Raw genomic sequence first — 23,505 nt, 5'->3', positions numbered from 1 at the left:
ACGCTACTATAGGTGTAGAGCTTTTCCTGGTTCAATCTGCTGAATTTTGTTTTAAGCGGTAGGCAATATTTAAAAAAAACTATCAAAACTAAAATTCTTTGAATACCTATTTGAAAAAATTGTATCTTTGTTCCTTGATCACAGTAACATAGGAATTCCGTTTTATTTGTGGTAGGGTACAGACTTACTTAGTTTCATCATTGTCTAAATTATGTCTACAGTATGGGTGGTAGGGGCCAGTGGCCTTTAAATTTCAGGTTGAAGGTGGTAGAACCCTTTGTGGTTACCACCGCCACACCTATTTCTACCTCATAACAGCAGTGTTAAGTGCTGCTGTGTTCTGGTTTGAAGGGTGTGGTAAGGGAGACATACTTTTCTGAGGGGTTTCAGCTTATTCTTCAGGGGTAGTGACGCATCTATGGTCTACCTCAGGTAGAAATCTAATCTTGTCCGGGGTTGATTATAGAAGTCCATGGCCGGCAGCAGCCACTTAGCTGTCACCATTAATTTTTAAGGTTGCATAACCATTTACAATTCTTTATAAACCCTAAACTCCGTTTACCTAATGAAGAACCTCAGATAAATACTGATTATTTGTCATCAGTAATTCTAATGATTTACTTGTATCGATGTAGACAATACAAAATACCTTGAGGTTTTCCGACTCATCACTTTTACAAGTATTTCTTCATGAGTCATATTATTTATGAAAGTCATTGTTTTGTGACAGTGTGTGATAGAGATCTTGTGGTGAGCCCATGATATTTTTTTTTGTCCTGTTTCATTTCCTACTATGACGTCCAGTCATTGAGTATTTTTGCCTTACAAAAGGTGGTGTAATAACAATTTTTATATACTTACTTATTTCCGCCTAATAACAGCAGTGTTAGGCGCTGTTGAGTTCCGTTTTGAAGGGTGTGGTAAGGGAGATATACTTTTCCGAGGCGTTCCAGCTTAGTCCTCAGGGGTAGCGGCGCATCTGTGGCCGACCTCAAGTAGGAATATCTCTATCTGGGGTTGATTACAGATGTCCATGGGCGGCAGTAGCCACTTACCATCAGGTGGACTGCATGTTCGTCTGCTACTCCTTTATTATAAAAGAAAAACTCACTGCGTTGGCAAAACTACCCAAAGTGAGTCTCAGCCTGCAATAATAAGCGACACCACTTCGGCCTGTCCTGCTCCATCTCCACACAGTTCTACCCGAAGCTCGCGCAGGTCCTTCATGTCTTTATCTTTACAGCGATATCTGGGACGGCCGACTAGGCGTCTACCACTCGGCCGTCCCACTGTGCGCTTTACCGCCTTATCTTCCTTCATTCTTTCAATGCCCGAGCCAACGGAGTCTGTGAGCCTATATTTTGCCGATTACGTTTGGTTCGTCTATTTCATATTTTTGAATCTAGATATTGAAGACCTCATAGACGAGCCAAACAATTTTTACATACATATATTATTTAGCTTTGTATATTGATGAAAATCCAAATTTATAACCTTGAGGCCAGGTCGCCAGGCCATCTTGGATGAAAAATGCTAAACACGTTTTTTTCAATATACCTCTACGGTTGACCATAAGTCAGAGAGGTTTAACATGACCTGAAATAAAAAAAATACACATTTATTTCAGCATTATTTGGAAGTCTCTTATGACGAGTTATAGCGGCTTAAATATGTTTTTTTTTCACAAATTACAATTTGTTGAAACAAATAATTGCAAAATATATTCCAAATTACCAACTAGCAGGCAGAACCCTTTGCGATTTGACTCCGGATCCACCACCGTCACACATTTCTGGTTTCTACTTTTTAAAGATTACAAAATCTTATTTATATTTCCTTATATTTGTATTGAATTATGTAGTGCAAAGTTATAACTGTATGAACATATAATTATTATGTGAACATAAAAGGATTAATGTCATAAATGTTATAATTGCAACAAGGTAGTTGTCAATTAGTTATGCACTATTGACCCTAGGCCAAGGAGGATTAATAGTATGTATGATACATTTCCTTGATACATTTACCTGTACCCTTACCATGAGTTTTATTTCCAAGTTCTGACACAACCCGCTAGGGGCGCTGATTGGAAATTATATGGGCAAATACGTAAACAAATACCAAAACAGTCATATTTGTCAAAACGTAAAAACTCATGATAGGGGTACTGTTCATAATATAAAGGATATTTTAAATTAAAGTGAACGTAAGGTTTGTGTAGAACATAATTGGTCTACAAAGTTAGCAATGTCGTGCGGTCTGTAGTTGGATGGGTGACCTGTAGTAGCTAAAATGTGCGTAGGGATGCAAGTTGGGTAAATTGTCGATGTAAATATCTATTTAGGGCTTGAAATATCCTTAACCAATAATACCGAAAGTTTCAACGAGATATTATTGATCTGATTTTCAAAGATTAATAATACCTTGATACTTCGCGGCCGATTCTTGCTTCTTCTCCATAACGAAACACCTTGTAAAGTGGTGGTAGTTGTATTGACATTCAAAAAGTGCTCTGTAAAGAACCTATTTTGAATTAAAAAAAATCATTTGATTTGAGATTAGATGAGTTTTTTCATGTCCTAATCGTGTTGCTAAATACAATATTTTGAACTTTCACAAACCTTCACTTATTTATTTGATAACGATTTTTTTTCAATTTGATAGTATCGTATAGGCATCGTCAAAAGTAGATATTTTCGTGTCGGTTATCTTCGATACATCGTTGAATTCCTACGTGTGCGTATGTACTTCAAAGGGCGTTGGCGTCGGTCCCGGCTGTTACCGTTGTGCAGTCGGAGGCTTTAACGGTTTTCGCGCGTTATTAATTAATCTCCCAAATGTTTACCTACTAAAGATCGAAAGACTGTCTTTTTTTATAATATAGGAGTAGCAGACGAGCATGCAGTCCACCTGATGGTAAGTGGCTACTGCCGCCCATGGACATCTGTAATCGACCTCAAGTAGGATTCGATATTCCTATCTGAGGTCGGCCACAGATGCGCCGCTACCCCTGAGGACTAAGCTGGAACGCCTCGGAAAAGTATGTCTCCCTTACCACACCCTTTAAACCGGAACACAGCAGCGCCTAACACTGCTGTTATTAGGTAGAAATAGGTGTGGCGGTGGTGCCGCCGGAGTCGAACCACAAAAGGTTCTACCACCTTCTAAGTCTAAGTCAAATGTTGATCTTTGGTAAGCAAAACATTGGATATATTAATTAAAATACCAGTGACGACCGGCGTATCGGAGCGGTCACCATACCGGTTTGATGCGCAGAGGGTCCCGGGTTCGATCCTCGGCCAGACAGATATCTAGATGATTAATTTTGGTTTCTGTTTCTGTCTAGGTGTTTGTGAATTTGGTGCGTGTGTCCCATGATACAGGGAATCCTAGTGTGGGGCTGTGGCGATTTTCCAACACGATTGTCTCTAAGAACTAATATAATCACGTGTTAAGTTAGTGTTACTGGCAACATAAATATGAAGTGACGTATCAAATTACATAGAACGACAAATTACGGAGAAGTGATGACGTTAAATTACGTCCTTATGTACTTATACATACTTATTAAATTATCTTAATGGAATTAAATTAAATTAATCTGTCTATATGAAATATAACCACATACCATCAGGTGAACTAAATGCTCGTCTGCTATAACACAGAAATACCAAATGAGCATGCAGTCCGTCTGATGGTAAGTGGATATTGCTGTCTATGGACATCTGCAATCAACTATAAAACCGGCGATGCATTGGCGACTCCTCTGGTGTTGCAAATGTTCATAGGCGAGGGTGACTGCTTTCCACGTAGCCCGTCTGCCTTATCGTTAGGTTAAATATAAAAAAACTACAAATATACTACTAGAGTCATGTGAGATCGGCCACAGATCCAAAGCTGCTCCTCAGGCCTAAGTTAGAACCCCTCATATAAGTATGTCTCCCTTACCACACCCTTCAAACCAGCTTATAGCTCTTAACACTACTGCTATAAGGCTAACATGGACATACTCTTTTTTTATGATATAGGAATAGCAGAAGAGCATGCAGTCCACTTAATGGCAAGAGGCTACTGCCGCCCATGGACATCTGTAATCAATCCCAGATAGGATTAGATATTCCTACTTGAGGTTGGCCACAGATGCGCCGCTACCCCTGAGGTCTAAGCTGGAACGCCTCGGAAAAGTATGTCTCCCTTACCCACACCCTTCAACACAGAACACAGCAGCGCCTAATAGCTGCTGTTATTAGGTAGAAATAGGTGTGGCGGTGTTGCCGCCGGAGTCGAACCACAAAGGGGTTTTACCACCTTCAATGTATGTCTCCCTTAAAATACCCTTCAAACCAGCACATAACAGCTCTTAACCCAGCTATTACAAGCTAGAAATGGGAAATACTCGCTACTTCAATTACATAAATAAGATAAGATTAAAACAGAAAGTACTCTATTTTCTTGTAGGTACTCAGTTATAATCGTAAATGAGTTAAGTAAGTTTTACGCTTTCTGCGTACAATCTGAGGTTACTCGCATTGTAGTACTTTCCATTCTTCGCTTGGGACTCTATTGTAGAGGTCTCTACAGTCACTCAGTATCCTTTAATTTTTTCTTGTTAAATAGGTATAAGCAGTGATAGCCTAGTGGTTAGAAACTCGGCCTCTCGCTCGAGGGGTCCGAGGTTCAAATCCCAGGCATGCACCTCTGATTTTCGAAAGTTATGTGTGTATTACAATTTAATTATCACTTGCTTAAACGATAAAGGAAAACATCGTGAAGGAATCTGCATATCTGAAAAATCTGAAAAAAAAAATTCAAAGGTATGTGAAGTCTACCAATACGCACTTGGCCAGCGCGGTGGACTATGGCCTAATTCTTCTCATTCTGAGAGGAGACCCGTGCCCAGTAGTGGGACGGTAACTGGTTGATGATGACTTGAAGCAAATCTGATGAATTCTCCGCACAGTTTATGACACTCTTGCGGTAACTATTAAATAAATCAAGGTGGTCTTGAAGGTGGTAGAACCCTTTGTGGTTCGACTCCGGCGGCACCACCGCCACACATATTTCTACCTAATAACAGCAGTGTTAGGCGCTGCCGACCTCAGGTAGGAATATCTAATCCCATCTGGGTTTGATTACAGATGTCCATGAGCGGCAGTAGCCACTTACCATCAGGTGGACTGCATGCTCGTCTGCTATTCTTATATTATAAAAAAAACAATCTACAAATTCGCAACTGACCACTCACAAGTATCCACTTCGCTAATGTCTAAACATAACGGAAGAGCTCATCAATCACTGCTACACTAACTACTTTAGTCTCAAACACCGCTACCTACTAAGTAGTATCACCGTTTTGTATGCTGTAGGCTGTAACACATGTGGAGATAAAACGCGCGGTTGTCACGCGACGACAAATTTCATCAAGCTAAAAAACTAGAGAAGAGAATTATGAAGTATACAGGCGTATAAGTATACGATATTATGAAGTCATAATTCTCTTCTCAAAATTCAAAACCTCTCTCTCAAAATTGAGAGATGATATTCAAAAGATTCAAAATATCTTTTTGAACGTCACCAAACTACCGGCGATACAATAAACGGCGAAATAAATCCCTATATTGTGTGTCGTAAGATTATTTTATGAACATATAATTATAGGACTAAAATTAGATTTTTTTTTATAATATTAGAGTAGCAGACGAGCATGCAGTCCACCTGATGGTAAGTGGCTACTGCCGCCCATGGACATCTGTAATCAACCCCAGATAGGATTAGATATTCCTACCTTAGGTCGGCCACAGATGCGCCGCTACCCCTGAGGACTAAGCTGGAACGCCTCGGAAAAGTCTGTCTCCCTTACCACACCCTTCAAACCGGAACACAGCAGCGCCTAACACTGCTGTTATTAGGTAGAAATAGGTAGATACTGCGAGATACTCTGTGTTCACAACCTGTTTTCTTCGAAATTTATAGATGGAAAGGATTGAAGGCATTTAAGTAAGATAACCCAACTATTAACGTATTTATTTACTTACTTACTAACTGGAACTTAAATGTGGTGTATTCATATTATATGAACAGTTACAAATAAGTCCTTTTTACTTTTTCGTAGAATATTAGCCTCTTTATGTTGACCAATTTATGTCAAATGGACTCTGTTCATTTTTTTTTAAATAATTTATGAAATTTGTATCATGAAATTCACAAATTTCAGTTTTATTCTACATGAATGAATAGCTTTTAAATACACTTTATTGCTGAACACATGCTTGTATACGCTGATATACAAACGCTCAGTGCATAAACAGCCTAATTCATAAATTTCGCAAAGCGTCCTGCGGAAATTCCAATTTAAAAACCGGACGAGCGTGTAAAAAACGCCGCTATCACTATTGTAATAAAACGCCTTTTTCCTTACACAACACGCGATATTCAACAAACAGTTTGTATGAAATAAAGTCTTATGATTTTGGAGTATAGTTGAAATTTGGTTAAAATTAATATTACAACATTTAAACAGGTTATGCGTTGTTTTGATGAAATATCTACAAATCGAGTTATTAAGCATTATTACTGCCATAATGTAATGTACGTACAGACGGTTTTAATTATTAGTGTCGCGGACTTTTATTATTTTTAACATTCTTCATTGAATCGTCATAAGAGTACAACGATCTTACAACTGAGCACTGTTTCTTCGATGTTAAAATTGTGTGGTCTGAAGTAGTTCTAGCTCCACTTACTGCAATAGCGTAGGTTGATTGTTGTTCCCAAGAGAAAGAAGTTTCTTTTTTATTATATTGGAGTAGCAGACGAGCACCTCATGATAAATGGCTCCTGCCGCCCATGAACATCTGTAATCAACTCGAGATAACCTTATCTGTTATAGTTTCCTACCTGGGGTCCGCCACAGATGCGACCTTGAGGACTAGGCTGGCATGCCTTGGAAAAGTATGTCCCTTACTAACGTAGATAACTTACTCGTCGTGTATATTTTACACGAAACTCTTATGAAAAGATCTCTATTATCGATTTTTAACCGACTTCCCAAAGAAGAGAGGTTATCTATTCGACACGTATTTTTTTTTTTTGTTATGTGTGTCCGCGATTTATTCGCGATGCTACGACCGATCGTCATTATTCAAACACCATTGTATGCGGCTAGTTTCACAGGGGGTCCCATTTTGTGGAAATTTGAAAATTTTCGCTCGTTTTCCTGGAAAATCGGAAAAACATGATTTCTTATAAACTTGCATAACTTGAGTATTTCTTAACCAATTTCAAAAAACTTTTATTCATATGAAGGGTGCTTCATTGCGGTACTTTCATACCGTGACACAATGATGATCTGATGATTAGAACTTTGAGTTATGGGGTGGAACTCATTATCACTACCCTGTTTTTAACACATTTTATGATATTACCTTCTGCCCATTTAATTCTCATGAAACTTAAAATAAACATTCTAGTCCGTCTAAATATAGGTATATTTTCTCGCTTGTTCCAATGTTCTAATTTCCATAATATTCGAACAGGTCGCAACAAGGACGACAGGTGGCACCTTATCACGTTCTTTCGTTCTTAAGAGGAAAATTATCTTATTCATGTGACCTCCCTTCAAGATAATTAGGAGTGCCTACTTCCGGCCTTTGTGTAGAACCATTTTGATTTATGTTTATTAGTATTAAGTCACATAAAAATATGCAATAAATTACCCACAAATTACCTGATAATATAAGTACTATGTATATATTTACTTAGGAATCCTTTAAATTATTATAGGATATTTAAAAAGCGCCACCGAAAAGAAATTTGAAGGTGGTAGAACCCTTTGTGGTTCGACTCCGGCGGCATCACCGCCACGCCTATTTCTACCTTATAACAGCAGTGTTAAGCGCTGCTGTGTTCTGGTTTGAAGGGTGGGGTAAGGGAGACGTACTTTTCCGAGGTGTTCTAGCTTAGTCCTCAGGGGTAGCGGTGCATCTGTGGCGGACCTCCGGCACGAATATCGAATCCTATCTGGAGTCGATTACATATGTCCATGGGCGGCAGTACCACTTACTATCAGGTGGACTGCATGCTCGTCTGCTACTCCATATTTTGAAAAATTCTTATCTTATCTTTAAAGCTGAAACTACACTTTAGAACTCACAATATTTCATGTAAATCAGTTAAGCGGTTTCAGAGATTAACATTTGAGCACAAGTTAATTTATTTTTAAGAACAAATGTACATGTTTTGTTTTGTATGCCTTTTTTTGCCAGGAAAGAATCCTAAAATTTTCCAACATGTTGGTCCACTGCAAATGTTGAGCTTTAGTGAATTTGGTTATTTAGCATGTAGTTCATCTGATGGTTCAGTAGGAGTACCATGAGTTTACAAAAGTATTACTCGCTAGCGACTGCGTAAAATAAATGTATGAAAAATTGTACAGCGCCTCTGGTGGTTACTCGTAGAACTAAAATCCGTAGTGACGTAACTCGATACGTAAAAACCTATCGAAATCAAATCGCTAGCGAATGTCATTATGATCTATTGCCATACAAATTCGGTCCCATGAGTCATTAATTTGACAGACGTTGTCAAGAAATACCGTAACGATAGTAGTTATGTTATTCACTAGCAAAATGACAATAGTTTTCTATTAACCATTTCTATAGTGGCGTTTCTATGCCAACTCATGGTAATGCTATAGTACCCTTACCAGTTTTTACGTTTCGACAAATATGACTGTTTTGGTATTTGTTTACGTATTGGCCCATACAAATTCCAAGTTCTGACACAATCCGCTAGGGGCGCTGGTTATAGGCGCTGGTGGAAATAGTATGAGCAAATACGTAAACAAATACCAAAACAGTCATATTTGTCAAAACGTAAATACTCATGGTAAGGGTACAGGTGGACTGCATGCTCGTTTGATATTTGCGTTTATAAAAAATAGTAAGTATTGAACATACGAGTAATAAGATAAGCTTGCAAACATATAACATATTTATTGGTAATCTCAATTCATCGTTTATATTCCTTGCCTTGCCGGGAATTGTAAACGGGAACTACAAAATCTGGCAAATTTAGACGACCCGCGTGGCGGAGCGGTCACAGTGCCGGGCTGACGCGCAGAGGGTCCCGGGTTCGATCCCCGGCCAGACAGATGTCTTAATGATGAATTTGGATTTCTGTTTCTGGGTCTGGGTGTTTGTATATTTATCTCTGTGTGTGTCATAGTACCCACGATACAGGGAATCCTAGCGTGGGGCTGTGATTGTAGAAAGCGTCTTTTTTAAATTATTATTGTAACCTCAGGTTGACCTCTGTATAATTACTATAATTTTATTAACTCTCACGTCGACACCAAATATGTTAATCAGACACTTAGCTCTACATAGAGTCTACGTCAGAGCTTTTTATGCGTCTGTATAAGTCGCTTTGACCTCACAATGACGCAGAGTCGACGTCAGCCAAATGTAGAGTGTGTAGAGTCGGAGTTTGTTGTTTGGGACTTAATTGTGGTAGTCTTTTTATCTGTTATTTAATGTAGAGTATGTAGAGTCGAAGTTTATTGTTTAGGTATTTTTGTGGTAGTCTTTTCATCTGTTATTTAATGTAGAGTATGTAGAGTCGAAGTTTGTTGTTTAGGTATTATTTGTGGTTGTCTTTTTATTCGTTATTTAATGTAGAGTTTTTAGAATCGAAGTTTGTTGTTTGGGACTTATTTGTGGTAGTCTTTTTATCTGTTATTTAATGTAGAGTGCGTAGAGTCGAAGTTTGTTGTTTAGGTCTTATTTCTGGTAGTTTTTTGTTTGTTATTTGTGGCTGGGTCGTTTATTTATTTTTGGGTACTTTTAACGTCAATGAAACATTATATCACAACCTTTGAAGTAATAAATATTTTTTGTTTATACAAATAAATAGGTACTTTTTGTGTTTTTGTTCTATCTAAGATTTCGTTGGAATTTCCGTGTTTTGGTGAAGCACTGATAGCCTAGTAATTAAAACGCGGCTTCTCAATTGAGGTTTGAGGTTCAAATCCCAAGCCTCTGAATTTTCATAGTTATGCGTGTATTATAAAAATAATTATCATTTTTAACAGTGAAGAAAATATTGCGAGGAAACCTACATATTAAAGAAATTTTAAAAAAGTTATGTTATGTGAAGTATACCGATTCGGACTTGGCCAGCGCGGTAAATAATAGCTAAATCCTTCTCATTCTGAGAAAATCCGTGCCCAACAGTGGGATAGTTAAATTAGAGGTAACTGTCCTCCATGAGATGTAATCGAGAGCATAATCGTGAGCTGTTATTGAGTTGAAATTGACTGAAGTTTCACAGTCCCGGATTTTCAATGTTTTTAGGTGGGGCAAAAACTGAAAAATGCCCCCACCACCTCACCACTTATATTTATTTTTACGGAACTATGCCTACGCGCCTCGCGAATAATATATATATGTATATATATATGTATATATATATATTTTACAATATAGGAGTATTAGACGAGCATGCAGTCCACCTGATGGTAAGTGGCTACTGACGCCCATGGACATCTGTAATCAACCCCAGATAGGATTAGATATTCCTACCTGAGGTCGGCCACAGATGCGCCGCTATCCCTGAGGTCTAAGCTGGAATGCCTGGGAAAAGTATGTCTCCCTTACCACACCCTTCAAAACGGAACACAGCAGCGCCTAACACTATTATTATTAGGCATCAATAGGTGTGGCGGTGGTGCCGCCGGAGTCGAACTACAAAGAGTTCTACCACCTTAAATGTTCGTGTGTAGTGTAGATTAAAGTTAAGTAAATGATGAGTTGTCCATTCGTTTGTAAAGTGTGAATTTGGTCGCTCTATGAATTTGCTGCCCGGAGCATAAGCCCCGGCTTGCCTTCCCCCATCTAGATGCGGGCCTGAAGTTTCACTTGATGTCAATAATAGACGAGTTACTACAGTGTGGACTAATTTAGGATGCTTCACGTAAGTCTCTACCTTATGACTACCTTCAAACTAGAATACCGTAGTGCTATAAAAGGCAGAAAAATGTGCAGTGATTTGGCTCTTTTAAATATTAATGTAAATATTTAAAGACTATGTGATGATTGAAATACTACCAAACTCTAGGGACTTCCTTAAATCGAACTGTCTTATTCACACTTGACCGGTTTTTATGTTTTAGGTATTATCGTGACTACATGCATATTTAATATGCTACAGATTTCAAAATAATTTAAATTAATAATTGACCAAGTGCAAGTCGAAAACGGAGGGTTTCGTAGCGCCAAAATGTTTTTTTTATTTTTAGTATAAATTTGTTATAATAGCATCCATTGGAATAAATACATTATAAAAAAATTGAACTGTCTATCTATAAACGGATCATATGCTTCCCCTAATCCCCTAACCTAATAAGCGGTTCAATAGATAAAGCGAAAAACGTTTAAACATAGTGGTTTCTCCTATGGCGACGCCATTTATTTTCATTTATTTTTATTATTTGTTGTTATAGCGGTCGCCCTTATACATATTCTCTAAAAATGTCAAGTGTATATCTATTACAGTTCAGGAGATAGAGCCCTATGACAGACGGAAAGACAATGTAGGCTTCGTAACAGGGTTCCGTTTTTACCCTTTGGGCACCTTAAAAATGCACACATTAAATTCAATATGTGTCTGACTGTTAGCCGCTGACCCTCTTGATTTGATCCGAGGTCGTTGCACTATGCCACAAAACCTCCATGACGTCACCGCTGAAACGAATTTCACAAATGAACTGTTACTCGTAACTTTGATCATAATACGAAGTCCGGTATGACTTATATTGTTGTGGTTTGATTGGTGACTGTATAATATTATGCAGTTTATTTAATAACAGTGCAATATACATTATAAATGTAATATATTTTGACTACCTTCTTTGCAAAGATGCTATTTCGTTTTTATAATATTAATTGAGATTTTTTACAATATAAGAGTAGCAGACGAGCTTGCAGTCCACCTGATTAAGTGGCTACTGCGGCTCATGGGAATCTGTTATCAATCCCAAATAGGATTAGATTCCTACCTGAGGTCCACCACAAATGTGTTGCTACATCCGAGGACCAAGTTGGAACGCCTTGGATAAGTATGCCTTCCTTTACCACACCCTTCAGACCGGTACTCAGCGCTTAACACTGCTATTATAAGGGAAATTAAATTGAGGCAAATTATTCACCATAAAGTCTAATAACAGACATTGAAACTGTCCGATATTATCGGATTATCAAACATAATTCTATGTCTAATAATTCTAAATATTTTTGAAGGGAAAACTTCTTTAGTGGCATTGTGCAACTCGCGTCAGGATCACGTGTCATGATCGAAAATTCGTAAAACGGCAAATCAAACTGCAAAAGTCGGGATGTTAGGGTGTCAGCATAGAAAAAATACATCAATGGGTGTCGGTTTTATTAGTACTTATTATTTTTTATTATTCAGGTTAGGTTTCGAAAGTTTTCACTTCTGCCGTCACTCCCGGAGTGTAACACGTTGATTTTTTTTATCTATAACCGAATTATACTTTATTCAGATTTGAAATTTGTTTAAATCGTAATGGTAGTATGTCGAGGAGAGTTCTTAGGGATATAATCACTGACCTGTATTTGTTGTAAAGGTCTGTGGAAATATTCCTTTAAAAATAGCTGACCAGTAAAATAGTAACTAGCTGACCCGGCAAACTTTGTACCGCCTCAAAATATATTTATCAAATATATTTCATATAAAATATAGCCTATGTTGTGGATAATGTAGCTTTCGAATGGTGAAAGAATTTTTCCACAATCGGTCCAGTAGTTTTCGAGCCTATTCATTACAAACAAACAAACAAACAAAGTTTTCCTCTTTATAATATTAGTTTAGATTAGTCTCACGAAAGGTATATGTATATTTACTTAGAAACACAATCTTCATAATTTAGTAAGTAGTTACCACCACAAAGTCTATATATATTTGAAAGGCTGGACTCATTGGTTACGTGTTGCGCTAACGAGCATCTGGTAATTACGTTACTTTCATGACGTCGTTTTAGGCTATCGTATGAGCGGATGTTGCTATTTAGTTAGTATGAGTTTAACCACGCGTAATCACACTGTAACAGATCTAAGAAGTTAAGCAACGTCGGCGCGGTCGGGAATTGGATGGGTGACCGGTAGTGGCTTTTATTTTTAATGTAAAACTTGTTGTCGAGCATGCATTCCACCTGATAGTCAGTGGTTAGAGCCGTCCATGGACATCTGTAATCAAACTTTGATAAGAATAGTTTCTTACCTGAGGGCGCCTATAGATGCGTCGCTACCCCAGAGGACTAAGTTGGAACGCCTCAGAAAATTAGGTCTTCATTTATATGTGTTTTTCTCATTGTACTTAAATAAAAAAAGGAAATGTAAACCGGTCTACAAATACTCCATTTATATTACATACTTTTTTCAGTTTTCCTGGGAAATTAGCCAAAAGTTTCCGATTTTCACGAAATTCAACCCCTTGTAAATCGCTTACTGTGATGTTTGAATTATATCAATTACTCGCAGTATTGAAATAATCGTTGAACATACTTAAAAATATATAATCAACGAATAAATACTCGTAACTCCTTTCCTGTGGGGTTGAGAATTGGATGGGCAACCGATAGTAGCTTTCATTTATTATGATTGTATATGTGTTTTTCTTTTATTCTAGTTTCTTTATTTCTGTACTTTTTTTTCTTTTTCCCTTTTCTGGGAAAATGTCATTTGTTAATTTATTATTGTTATTAAACCTGAATCTATTTGTTACAGTTGGCGGGCACAGTAAGTTTTTTTTAAACATAGCTTAGGCCAGAGCTATTTTTGGAAAATCCAAAACACGGTGATAGAAATTCAATTTTGTAAATACACTTGCCGCACCTATTTTAAGTCACATAGACAGTAAATGGACAATTGATTGTGTTCTGTAGTTATTGGCCACGGATGCGCCGCTACCCCTGAGGACTAAGTTGGAATGCCTCGGATAATTATGTCTCCCTTACCACACCCTTCAATCCAGAACACAGCAGCGCTTAACACTGTTGTTATTAGGCGTTATTGCCAACTTTAAGCTTATGAAGGTCGTAGTACCCTTTGTGTTTGTACACTTATCGCCCTCTTCAAATAGAAGCCTAACAGCGCTCAAATATGCTGTTATTAGCCAGAGACAGGTGTGGTGGTGATGCCACCGGAGTCGAAGCACCAAAGGTTCGAGCAACATCAAAACCATGACTTACCACTTAAATGTATGCCTTATACGATCTAATGTTTTTTCGTGGAAAAACCCTATATAAGCCACGAATAAGTTGGTAGATTGTATATAAGCAAAGCCTTATACAATGCTAGCAGTGCCTTAAATTAGGACTATATTCAACTTATTTTTGTCTATATGTAAATGTTAGCACGAGAAAAATAAGTTACACTGTTATAAGAAATAGGTGTGGTGGTGTCGAAAATTGTAGTTTTATCACGTTTACGCCTGTGCTTATGCCTGCTTGTATGTAGTGCTTGTAAGTCAATTAGTTGACTTAGATATCAATTTATTAGAGTTCCAATGCTGGACAATGGTGTTTTTAGAATGAGCAGAGTTAAGTAGGTGGTATTTTGTCATAAGTCATTTGCGAATTGGTTGACTACACATGTTAGAGAATTTTTACGAAAATTTTGAAGGACGTAGAATTTCTCACGATATTTCTCTTTGCGGATAAAGAACTTGATTTTGACTTCAAAATCAATGCGAAATAAAGTTTTGTGAATATCTGTTTATTCTAAAAGGAAAACGGTTTTTGCTAAACTAGATTTAGTGTTAGGAATGTGATAAGTGATACGACGTTTTAATTAAAAGAAACGACTTTTTAAGAAATAGAGACGACTTTTTAAGAAATAGATTTAGAAGAAAAATTTAGACCTAAAATAGATAAATGAATAAATTATTTGCACAAATTGCAGTATTTGAAATAAGTCAATAAATAAATTTTTGGTATCGACTATTTTAAAAGATTACACTATCATTACAACAAAAAATATAATTTAATTGCAATATTTTACACAAATTACATATAATACATAAATGGTTATACATATGAACGAAAAATGGTCTAAATAAATCCCCCGATTGTATGCCTGATCGGGAATCGAACCTGCTAAACCCAACAACTGTACCACTTAGTAATTAACTAACTTAGTATGAGTTTTTACGTTTTGACGAAAATGACTGTTTTTGTATTTGTTTACATATTTCCCCTATATTTCCTATCAGTTCTGATACAGTCCGCTAGGGGCGCTGATTGGAAAATTATGAAATACGTAAACAAAAACAAAATCAGTCGTTTTTTAACAACGTAAAAACTCATACTAAGGTTACAGTGTACATTGGAGTGGAATGTTAATCTGTTGCAAGCGGATGTACTCGATTTCGTTGTATAAGAGGAAAATATAACAAGAAACTGATTTAAGAACTGCTGTTATTTTTGTCTTTTTTTATGGAGTTTCTTTCCGAAGCGGTGGTAGTTTGTTGACTTTCAAAAGTGTTCTATATGAATCAATTTTGAATAAATGAGATTTGAATTTGAATTTCTTCGAATGTATGTATGTATGTTTTCTCTCATCTCATTTTTTCGTACGCTCTACAGTCCAAAAGGCTTGTAACAAATGAGATGTCGTTGGATTCGTCTAAATTAATTCCCTTTTCAGTTAGTTAAGCCTTTTCGGGCGTATTTTTCATAATAATTCTTCTATTTATTCTTTATAACAGTAATACGAACTTGCAATCCACCTAATGTTAAGTGGCTACAGCTGTCCATGGACATCTGTAAACAACGCTATGTTGAAAAGGTTCCACCTGAAGCCGATCACTGATGCGTTGCTACTTTAGGACTAAGATAGGAAGGACTAAGATAGGAAGGACTAACATATGAAGGACTAAGATGGTTACCTCATATCGACGGGTCCTACGTAAACTGGTGCAAGTGCGTTTTCACAACTTTACAGTAGAGCGATTTCAATGTTCTAATGCGTGTAACTTTAATATTATTCAACGTACATAGTTAAAATTTTAAAATGGTATAATTGAATCCTTTTGAAAAAAAACTGCATTATCCGTGAATAATGTTAAAGTTACACGCATTAGAACATTCAAATCGCTCTACTGTAAAGTTGTGAAAACGCACTTGCACCAGTTTACGTAGGACCCGTCAATATGTAAGGCAGTTGACATTCACATTGTTGAATCGAATCACAAGAACTAATTTACGTTAGAAATACGGTGAAATCTCCTCAGTCGATCCATACTGGCTCTACCATTTCAAACATAGAGGTAATTTGAAAATGCTACGAAATAATCACGTAGGGATCTACTAAAATTATGACTACCAACTACATTATCCGTTGATATAAAAAAGCTGTTCCCTGAGTGCGTTAACCCAACTACTTGTTTATTACCCTACTCTACTAACGACCTGGTAGAGCCACCTGAAGCTAGAGACTCAGGACGTAAATAGACTTCCAGCTGAGTCAAGATAAATTAATTTATATTAAAATATTTTTAAAAACAAGCTTTTTTCGTGTTCACATAAAACCTTATACCATAAAAATGTAATATCATAACCTAACCTAATATATTACAATATCATAACCCAACCATAGTTATCTAGTTTTACCCGCGGCTTCTCTCGCAGTCAGTAGTTTTATTATAGTTTTTATCTATCCCTCGAGAACGGTACTCTTTTAGAGATAAAACGTACCCTATGGTCTTTTCTGAACCCCTGGCAACGTTTGCACAAAATTTCATGACAACCACTTATATAGTTCAGTCGTGAAAATATAACAATCAAACTTACATTTGCATTTATAATCTTAGATAGGATAGTCTTTCTCTTTCCTTCAAAGATAATTTGTGAGTAAAATTTCGCAATTGGTTTCGCTATTTCATCATGTACAAACAACAATATGTCAATACGTAAAAACACGTTCGTCCGGTCGTCAGCCTGTACTAGTGTAGCCTACTCTACTGATGTAGAGTCCGTAGCGCTAGCAAACCGGCCAGCTAAAACTGGCAATCAGGGTTGCTTCATTCTATAATTTGAAAAAAGAAATGATATTTTAGTTATATACCAATTATATTAAAAAACTCAACCTCTTAAATAATTAACTGAAAAGGGAAATAATTTGAAGATGGTAGAACCTTTTGTGGTTCGATTCCGGCGGTACCACCGCCACACCTATTTCTGCCTAATAACAGTAGTGTTAGGCGCTGCTGTGTTTCGGTTTGAAGGGTGTGGTAAGCAAAACATACTTTTCCAGCTTAGTCCTCAGGGGTAGCGGCGCATCTGTGGCCGCCCTCAGGTAGGAATATCTAATTCTATCTGGGGTTGATTACAGATGTCCATGGGCGGCAGTAGCCATTTACCATCAGGTGGACTGCATGCTCGTCTGCTACTCATATATTATAAAAAAAAAAAATGTAGCCCATATCATTACACAATTAGGCGAAGGTAGCAGAACCCTCTGAGATTTAAATCCGGCGGCACCAACACCACTCTACACTTATTTCTGCCTCATAACAGCACTGTTAGGCGCTGATGTGTTCCGGTTTGAAAGGAGAAATACTTACCCGAGGCATCTCAGCTTAGCGCTGAGGGGCAGCGGCGCATCTGTGGTCGACGTCAGGTAAGAATCTAATCCTATCTGGGGTGATGACAGATGTCCATGGGCGGCAGTAGCCACTTACCATCAGGTGGACTGCATGTTCGTCTACTTCTCTTATAGAATCCAATTAAAGATATTATGTTATATTCTGTGTCGATTGGGCTGCAGGTTGTGCCAAAATTGAAATATATAAACATACATACAACCTACATAAACAAGAAAAAGATTAAAATAATGAACCGCATCGTGTAATACAAACGAAATCATAAAAAAAAAAAATAACCAAGAAACTTACAAATTCAAACGTATTTATTATGATGGCAATAGCGGTGCATCTTAAGATGCATTGACCACATTTATTTTAACTAATGCCATCTGACCGCAGGAGACATTTAGACATTTCAATAAGTTTCACATTAGTAATGCAACTGACCGCTGCATGGTTGCTTAATAATGAAATTCAAATGGAAATTTTGTTTTATTAACAATTTGTTATTTTTTTTTACATCAATCTCTATAGTCCATTGAAATGTTACATTTTTTAGGCCTTAGTGTGCATTTGTCAGAGGACGCAATTTTATTTTTTTAATGTGTAGGGGGGGTCAGTAGAAGCTTAAGTTCAAGTTTGTGGGGTCGGCACCCTTGTCCCCCGGCCGCCATCTTGGAAAAGGGGGTGCAAAGGGTATCCGCGCTGTATCTCGTAAACTAGTTACCCTACAGAAAATTTAATCAAACATAAAATGTAGCAAATTAAATTTCCTACAATTTTATTTCTATTACTTTTTATCGTCAAGTGACCAACAAAAAAGTTATAAACAAAAATAAATGAAAATTTTGTAACAAATTTCCTTTTGGAGGTTATAACTTTTTTTCAGTTCATTTTACAATAAAATGACATCACAGCAATTTTGTAGAGGGTTTTTCGACGAACAATTTCCTTTATATAATTGTTTCATTTTATTTATTTATCTAGGTTTTACAGCGCTCCAAACTTGAACGGATTCTCGAATGCTCATAGGGATGCAATAAAAACTAAAAATTAGGCTTACTTTTCTATCTATATTTTTTTTATTCATACAATTTATTATGATCTTAACATTCCTATGCTATTATTAAACTATGTTTGACCCTTTTACCCACTACAAAACTTAGAACCCTAAGCAGGTAGAAAAGGTTCGTCTCTTTATATGGCGGAAATAAAGACGATACACAGACACTCTAGACACTCTGCGATACAAACGATTTGCTAAGACAGTGACAAAAAATGCATTTAATCTCTCTTCACTTCCTCCAACACAAGATGCAGCCCGTTTCCACAGTTTCCGAGTGTATCACCAGATTCAGTTATGGCTCGGTAAATATTGTGATCCAGAAGAATGGGGCTGGAAAAAGCATGGAAAATTTTGGATGCCAATCCAAGCTTCCAAGCCTCCAGCACCCCCCGAGCTTATGAAATTAATCTTTTGCAGATGCAAAGGAAATTGTGGAAGTGCGTGCGGTTGCCGAAAAGCAGGCCTTAATTGTTCACCAGTTTGCCTCCATTGTGGTGGTGAAAGCTGCAGCAACATCGTGGACATATTAACATTACTTGAAGAAAATGAATTAGAAGATGAATTACCGACAATGACGCCAATACCAACTCCCATTATACTACAAAAATTCACCTCGGATACTGATTCAGATTTTTTCTCGCAGCCTGGACCATCGAAGAGAATGAAAAAATAATAACTGATAGACATTTTTCAATATATAATAATAAATAACATTATTTTGTCTAGAAATTGCCCGTGGATTACCTCATAGGTGGTGGGTAAAAGGGTCAAACATAGTTTAATTATAGCATAGGAATGTTAAGATCATAATAAATTGTATGAATAAAAAAAATATAGATAGAAAAGTAAGCCTAATTTTTAGTTTTTATTGCATCCCTATGAGCATTCGAGAATCCGTTCAAGTTTGGAGCGCTGTAAAACCTAGATAAATAAATAAAATGAAACAATTATATAAAGGAAATTGTTCGTTGAAAAACCCTCTACAAAATTGCTGTGATGTCATTTTATTGTAAAATGAACTGAAAAAAAGTTATAACCTCCAAAAGGAAATTTGTTACAAAATTTTCATTTATGTTTGTTTATAACTTTTTTTGTTGGTCACTTGACGATAAAAAGTAATACAAATAAAATTGTAGGAAATTTAATTTGCTACATTTTATGTTTAATTAAATTTTCTGTAGGGTAACTAGTTTAAGAGATACAGCGCGAAAACCCTTTGCACCCCCTTTTCCAAGATGGCGGCCGGGGGACAAGGGTGCCGACCCCACAAACTTGAACTTAAGCTTCTACTGACCCCCCCTACACATTAAAAAAATAAAATTGCGTCCTCTGACAAATGCATACCCAAATGTAACTTTTCAATGGACTACTACTTTTGTATGGTTATAAATTTTATTTATCTGCAAGTTTGATGTGGTAAGGAAGACAAACTTATCGGAGGCATTCCAACTTAGTCCTAAGGGGTAGTGAAGTATGTGAAGCCGAGGTCAGGTAGGAATGTAATCTCATCTAGGGTAGACTATATATGTGTAGTCTAGTAGACTATACAGGATGAATTTTTCAAACGGGCCTTCATTAGTTTTTTAAAAGATATTTAAAAAAAAAGTAATGATGCAGTTTTAGTTTTTATCAAAATCGGCCTCGTAAATCCTTTCATCATTTTTCGCTAATCCTCATAGTTTCGGATTTGGCCTTGAAGGCACGTTTGAAAAATTCACCCTGTATAGTAGCCGATTCTGAAACCTACAGAATATGCATATAAAATTAGGTGAAAATCGGTAAAGCCGTTCCGGAGGAGTACGGTAACTAACATTGTGACACGAGAATTTTATATATAAGATAATCTAAAAACAAAAATTGTAATATTTACCTTGGTATCCAATTTACGGTGTCAATTTATTATGTGTTGATTTTGTAAAAAATAGCTCTTATCATTTCAAACGCCCCAAAAGAATTATAATTTTAAAAGTTCTTATTGACCAACCCTGCACCCTACATAGCACGCGCATTCACCCCGATGAAGTGGTTTGCACCTTATTGTTTGTTTCACATAACTAAATGTCAAGTCATAGACGTAATAATATAATAGACTCTTAATAAGTGTATTTTTTTATAATATAAGAGTAGCAGACGAGCATTCAGTCCACCTGATGGTAAGTGGCTACTGCCGCCCATGGACATCTGTAATCAACCCCAGAGAGGATTAGGTATTCCTACCTGAGGTCGGGCACAGATGCGGCGCTACCCCTGAGGACTAAGCTGGAACGCCTCGGAAGTCTGTCTCCTTTACCAAACCCTTCAAAACGGAACCTTTTTTTAGTAACTGTGTTTGGGGCCCCCTCAGGATCAAGGGCCAGGGGTGGACCGCGCTTTCACCCCTCCTTAATCCTCTAGAGGATGATGAAAATGGGAAATAGGCTGTTACTGCCACATTTTATATGAATCCAATCTCATACGTTAACGGATTTTAACGTTTCAAGCATTTCAAATTTCAAGCCGTTTGGGCTGTAGAGCGTATCAAAGAATGAGACATACATAAATATCCGATACAAACATACCCTGAAAAACATTCCCCTCCGCAGTGAGGGAAAAAAATCTAGCAGTGAGGTATCTTATATTCCAATCAATAACAATATTACAAACATTATCAGTGACTTATACATCAAACGTGTCAAAATAAAATAAATTTCAATTTGATTTTGACTCCCATTCGAGTATGTCATTTGGTCTGATTTTTCAAGGGACCACAACAAAAAAGCTTGTTGAGTATTTTTTGTCTGCCTTTGCGAATTAATTTTGAATTTATTTGAAGAGTCTCACCAATCTTTGCTGCTGTGATGTAGAAATAATTCGGATGGTTTATTTATTAAATTTGAATACCTCGTCGTAAGGAGTCACTAATATATATTTTATATTATATAACGTTTTTACATGTACAGCTCCATACTAGGAATTTTACTGTATGGTGGGTGCCATGTACACGACGATGAATACAATATCACCCAGACCCATCTAACTCTAAATCCACGAAATCTAAATTCATAACTTAGGTATCTGTCTGGCCGGGAATTGAACCAGGAACTCAGAACGTGTAAGGCTGAAGTCTGCTACGAGGATAATCATTTAGTAGCTTCTGAAAATAGAGGAAATGGTATTAAGACACATATAATTTTGATTGTAACATTTTTTTTATTACAAAATTTAGTATTATATCTCCAATCTGTATTTGTGGTTTAATGCGATTTTATTATTTAATTACAAAATCTTTGTGCACAGTATCTGCAATATTTTATATAAATTGTTATTGATGGTTAATTAAGATAATAATGTAAAGGTTATCTATAAAACGTGACTTATTAAGGACATTGTATTAAAAACTTGTAACACACGTGCTGTTATTAGCGTATTAGTTCGAAAACAAAAGATTTTTGTCATATTTTAATAAAGTCTCATATTATATATATATATATCTCTCTCTCTATATATTAAAAAAAATATCGTCACTTGTTATACCCGTGAATCTATATTCATATAAAATGTTATTTAAGTGGACTAAAACGAATCGGTGAAGAATATTTTTTGATTTTTTGTTGTTTGTCTACCGGTTTCCTTCTTTATTGTTTTGTTTGGTAGTTTTTTACGGGCTTTAGTCTTGACTATTAAGAAAATTAAAAAGTTAAGTTAGAAATTTTACAACTTGGTTACCCATCCAACTTCAGACCACGTCGATAATTATGTTTGACCAATAAGTGAAAAAGTGCAAGTTAAATTAAGTTTGACATACATTGCAAAAAGACACAAAGACACTCTTAAGTTTACAGCACTATAGTAGGTACTATTATTCCAGCCTGCTTACTCTACAATTAAAAGTTATACTATTGTTTACGTTGCAAATAACAGATACATGGCAATATAGACTCTGTATAACCTTTAAAAAGTACTTGCATTTCCTTAGACAAGTTTATCAACCTAAATAATACAGTAGAGTTTTCTGTTTAGCTGTAGCAAAGTCCAGCGTGGAAGGCTGCGATTAATTAATGATAATTTCCCGCTCTGACATTGGGCGATCGCCTCAAGAATTTCAAGTAGGACCTCCACTAGAAATTGTAATGAAACTGGCTGACTGTGTGTCATGCGATTGCCAATAAAAAAACCCGAGTTGGACTCCGAATTGCCGAAACGACTTGCGTCACGATTAACACACCGGTCTGCGACACTGGTTTAAGATTAAAAAGAAAAAATAAGCAGCAACGCAGCGAAAACGGCGCCGCGCCAGAGACGCCAGTACGAAACCGACCGCGCGCGCGTCTACACGTCAACCGCCGCGCCATTTGTCCAAAATCGCGCCACGGAATTAGAAAGTTTCGAAAAATCAACCTCAACTCAGTGCGCGTGTGTTTTGCAATTTGTGTTTATCTGTGTAGTGAGGAAGTGAGTGTATGAGAAGCCGACCCGATGCTTATAACGTAAGTTTTTAGATGTCGTGATTAGAATCGTAATTAATAAAATACTTGGTACATCTACGTGATTTATGTACGCTAATTTAAACCTTGGCTTGGTGGAGTAATGGCGGAATTAAAGCAACAATCTTGTTAAGCAAGAAGAAATCGGTGGAATATAATAATTACATCGTTCTATGATTTTAACGGATGGATTTGAGAATAAACCTCTGGCGTCTACTTCCGAAATATACAGAGTTGTTTTAACATTTATTTCGACAATGAAATAAGTGAAGTATTTTAAAATAACAAAGCGTATAACCGTTTTCAAATCCAAAG

The 23,505-nt window shown here is 36.7% G+C and overlaps 1 protein-coding gene across 3 annotated transcripts in view; it reads left to right on the top strand.

Annotated features, from left to right (window-relative positions):
• Window positions 1-23,505, top strand: part of snu (ABC-type transporter snustorr) — a 135,154-nt gene that overhangs the window by 25,691 nt on the left and 85,958 nt on the right. The window contains exon 3 of one of the 3 annotated variants that reach the window (XM_073077456.1): window positions 13,803-13,814. The exons of 1 other annotated variant lie outside the window; for it this stretch is intronic. In XM_073077456.1, the coding sequence (XP_072933557.1) occupies window positions 13,803-13,814 (12 nt within the window). Of the gene's footprint in view, window positions 1-13,802; window positions 13,815-23,009; window positions 23,194-23,505 lie in introns of those variants that run through there. One more of the 3 variants, XM_073077472.1, reaches the window with a different exon arrangement.

The sequence above is a fragment of the Epargyreus clarus genome, unplaced genomic scaffold (genome assembly GCF_041222505.1).
Source record: "Epargyreus clarus isolate Ecla_fem2 unplaced genomic scaffold, WU_Ecla_fem_2.2 ptg000002l, whole genome shotgun sequence".
NCBI lineage: Eukaryota > Metazoa > Arthropoda > Insecta > Lepidoptera > Hesperiidae > Epargyreus > Epargyreus clarus.
The sequence above is the reverse complement of the archived record's forward strand: the minus strand, read 5'-3'. Positions and strand labels throughout refer to the sequence as shown.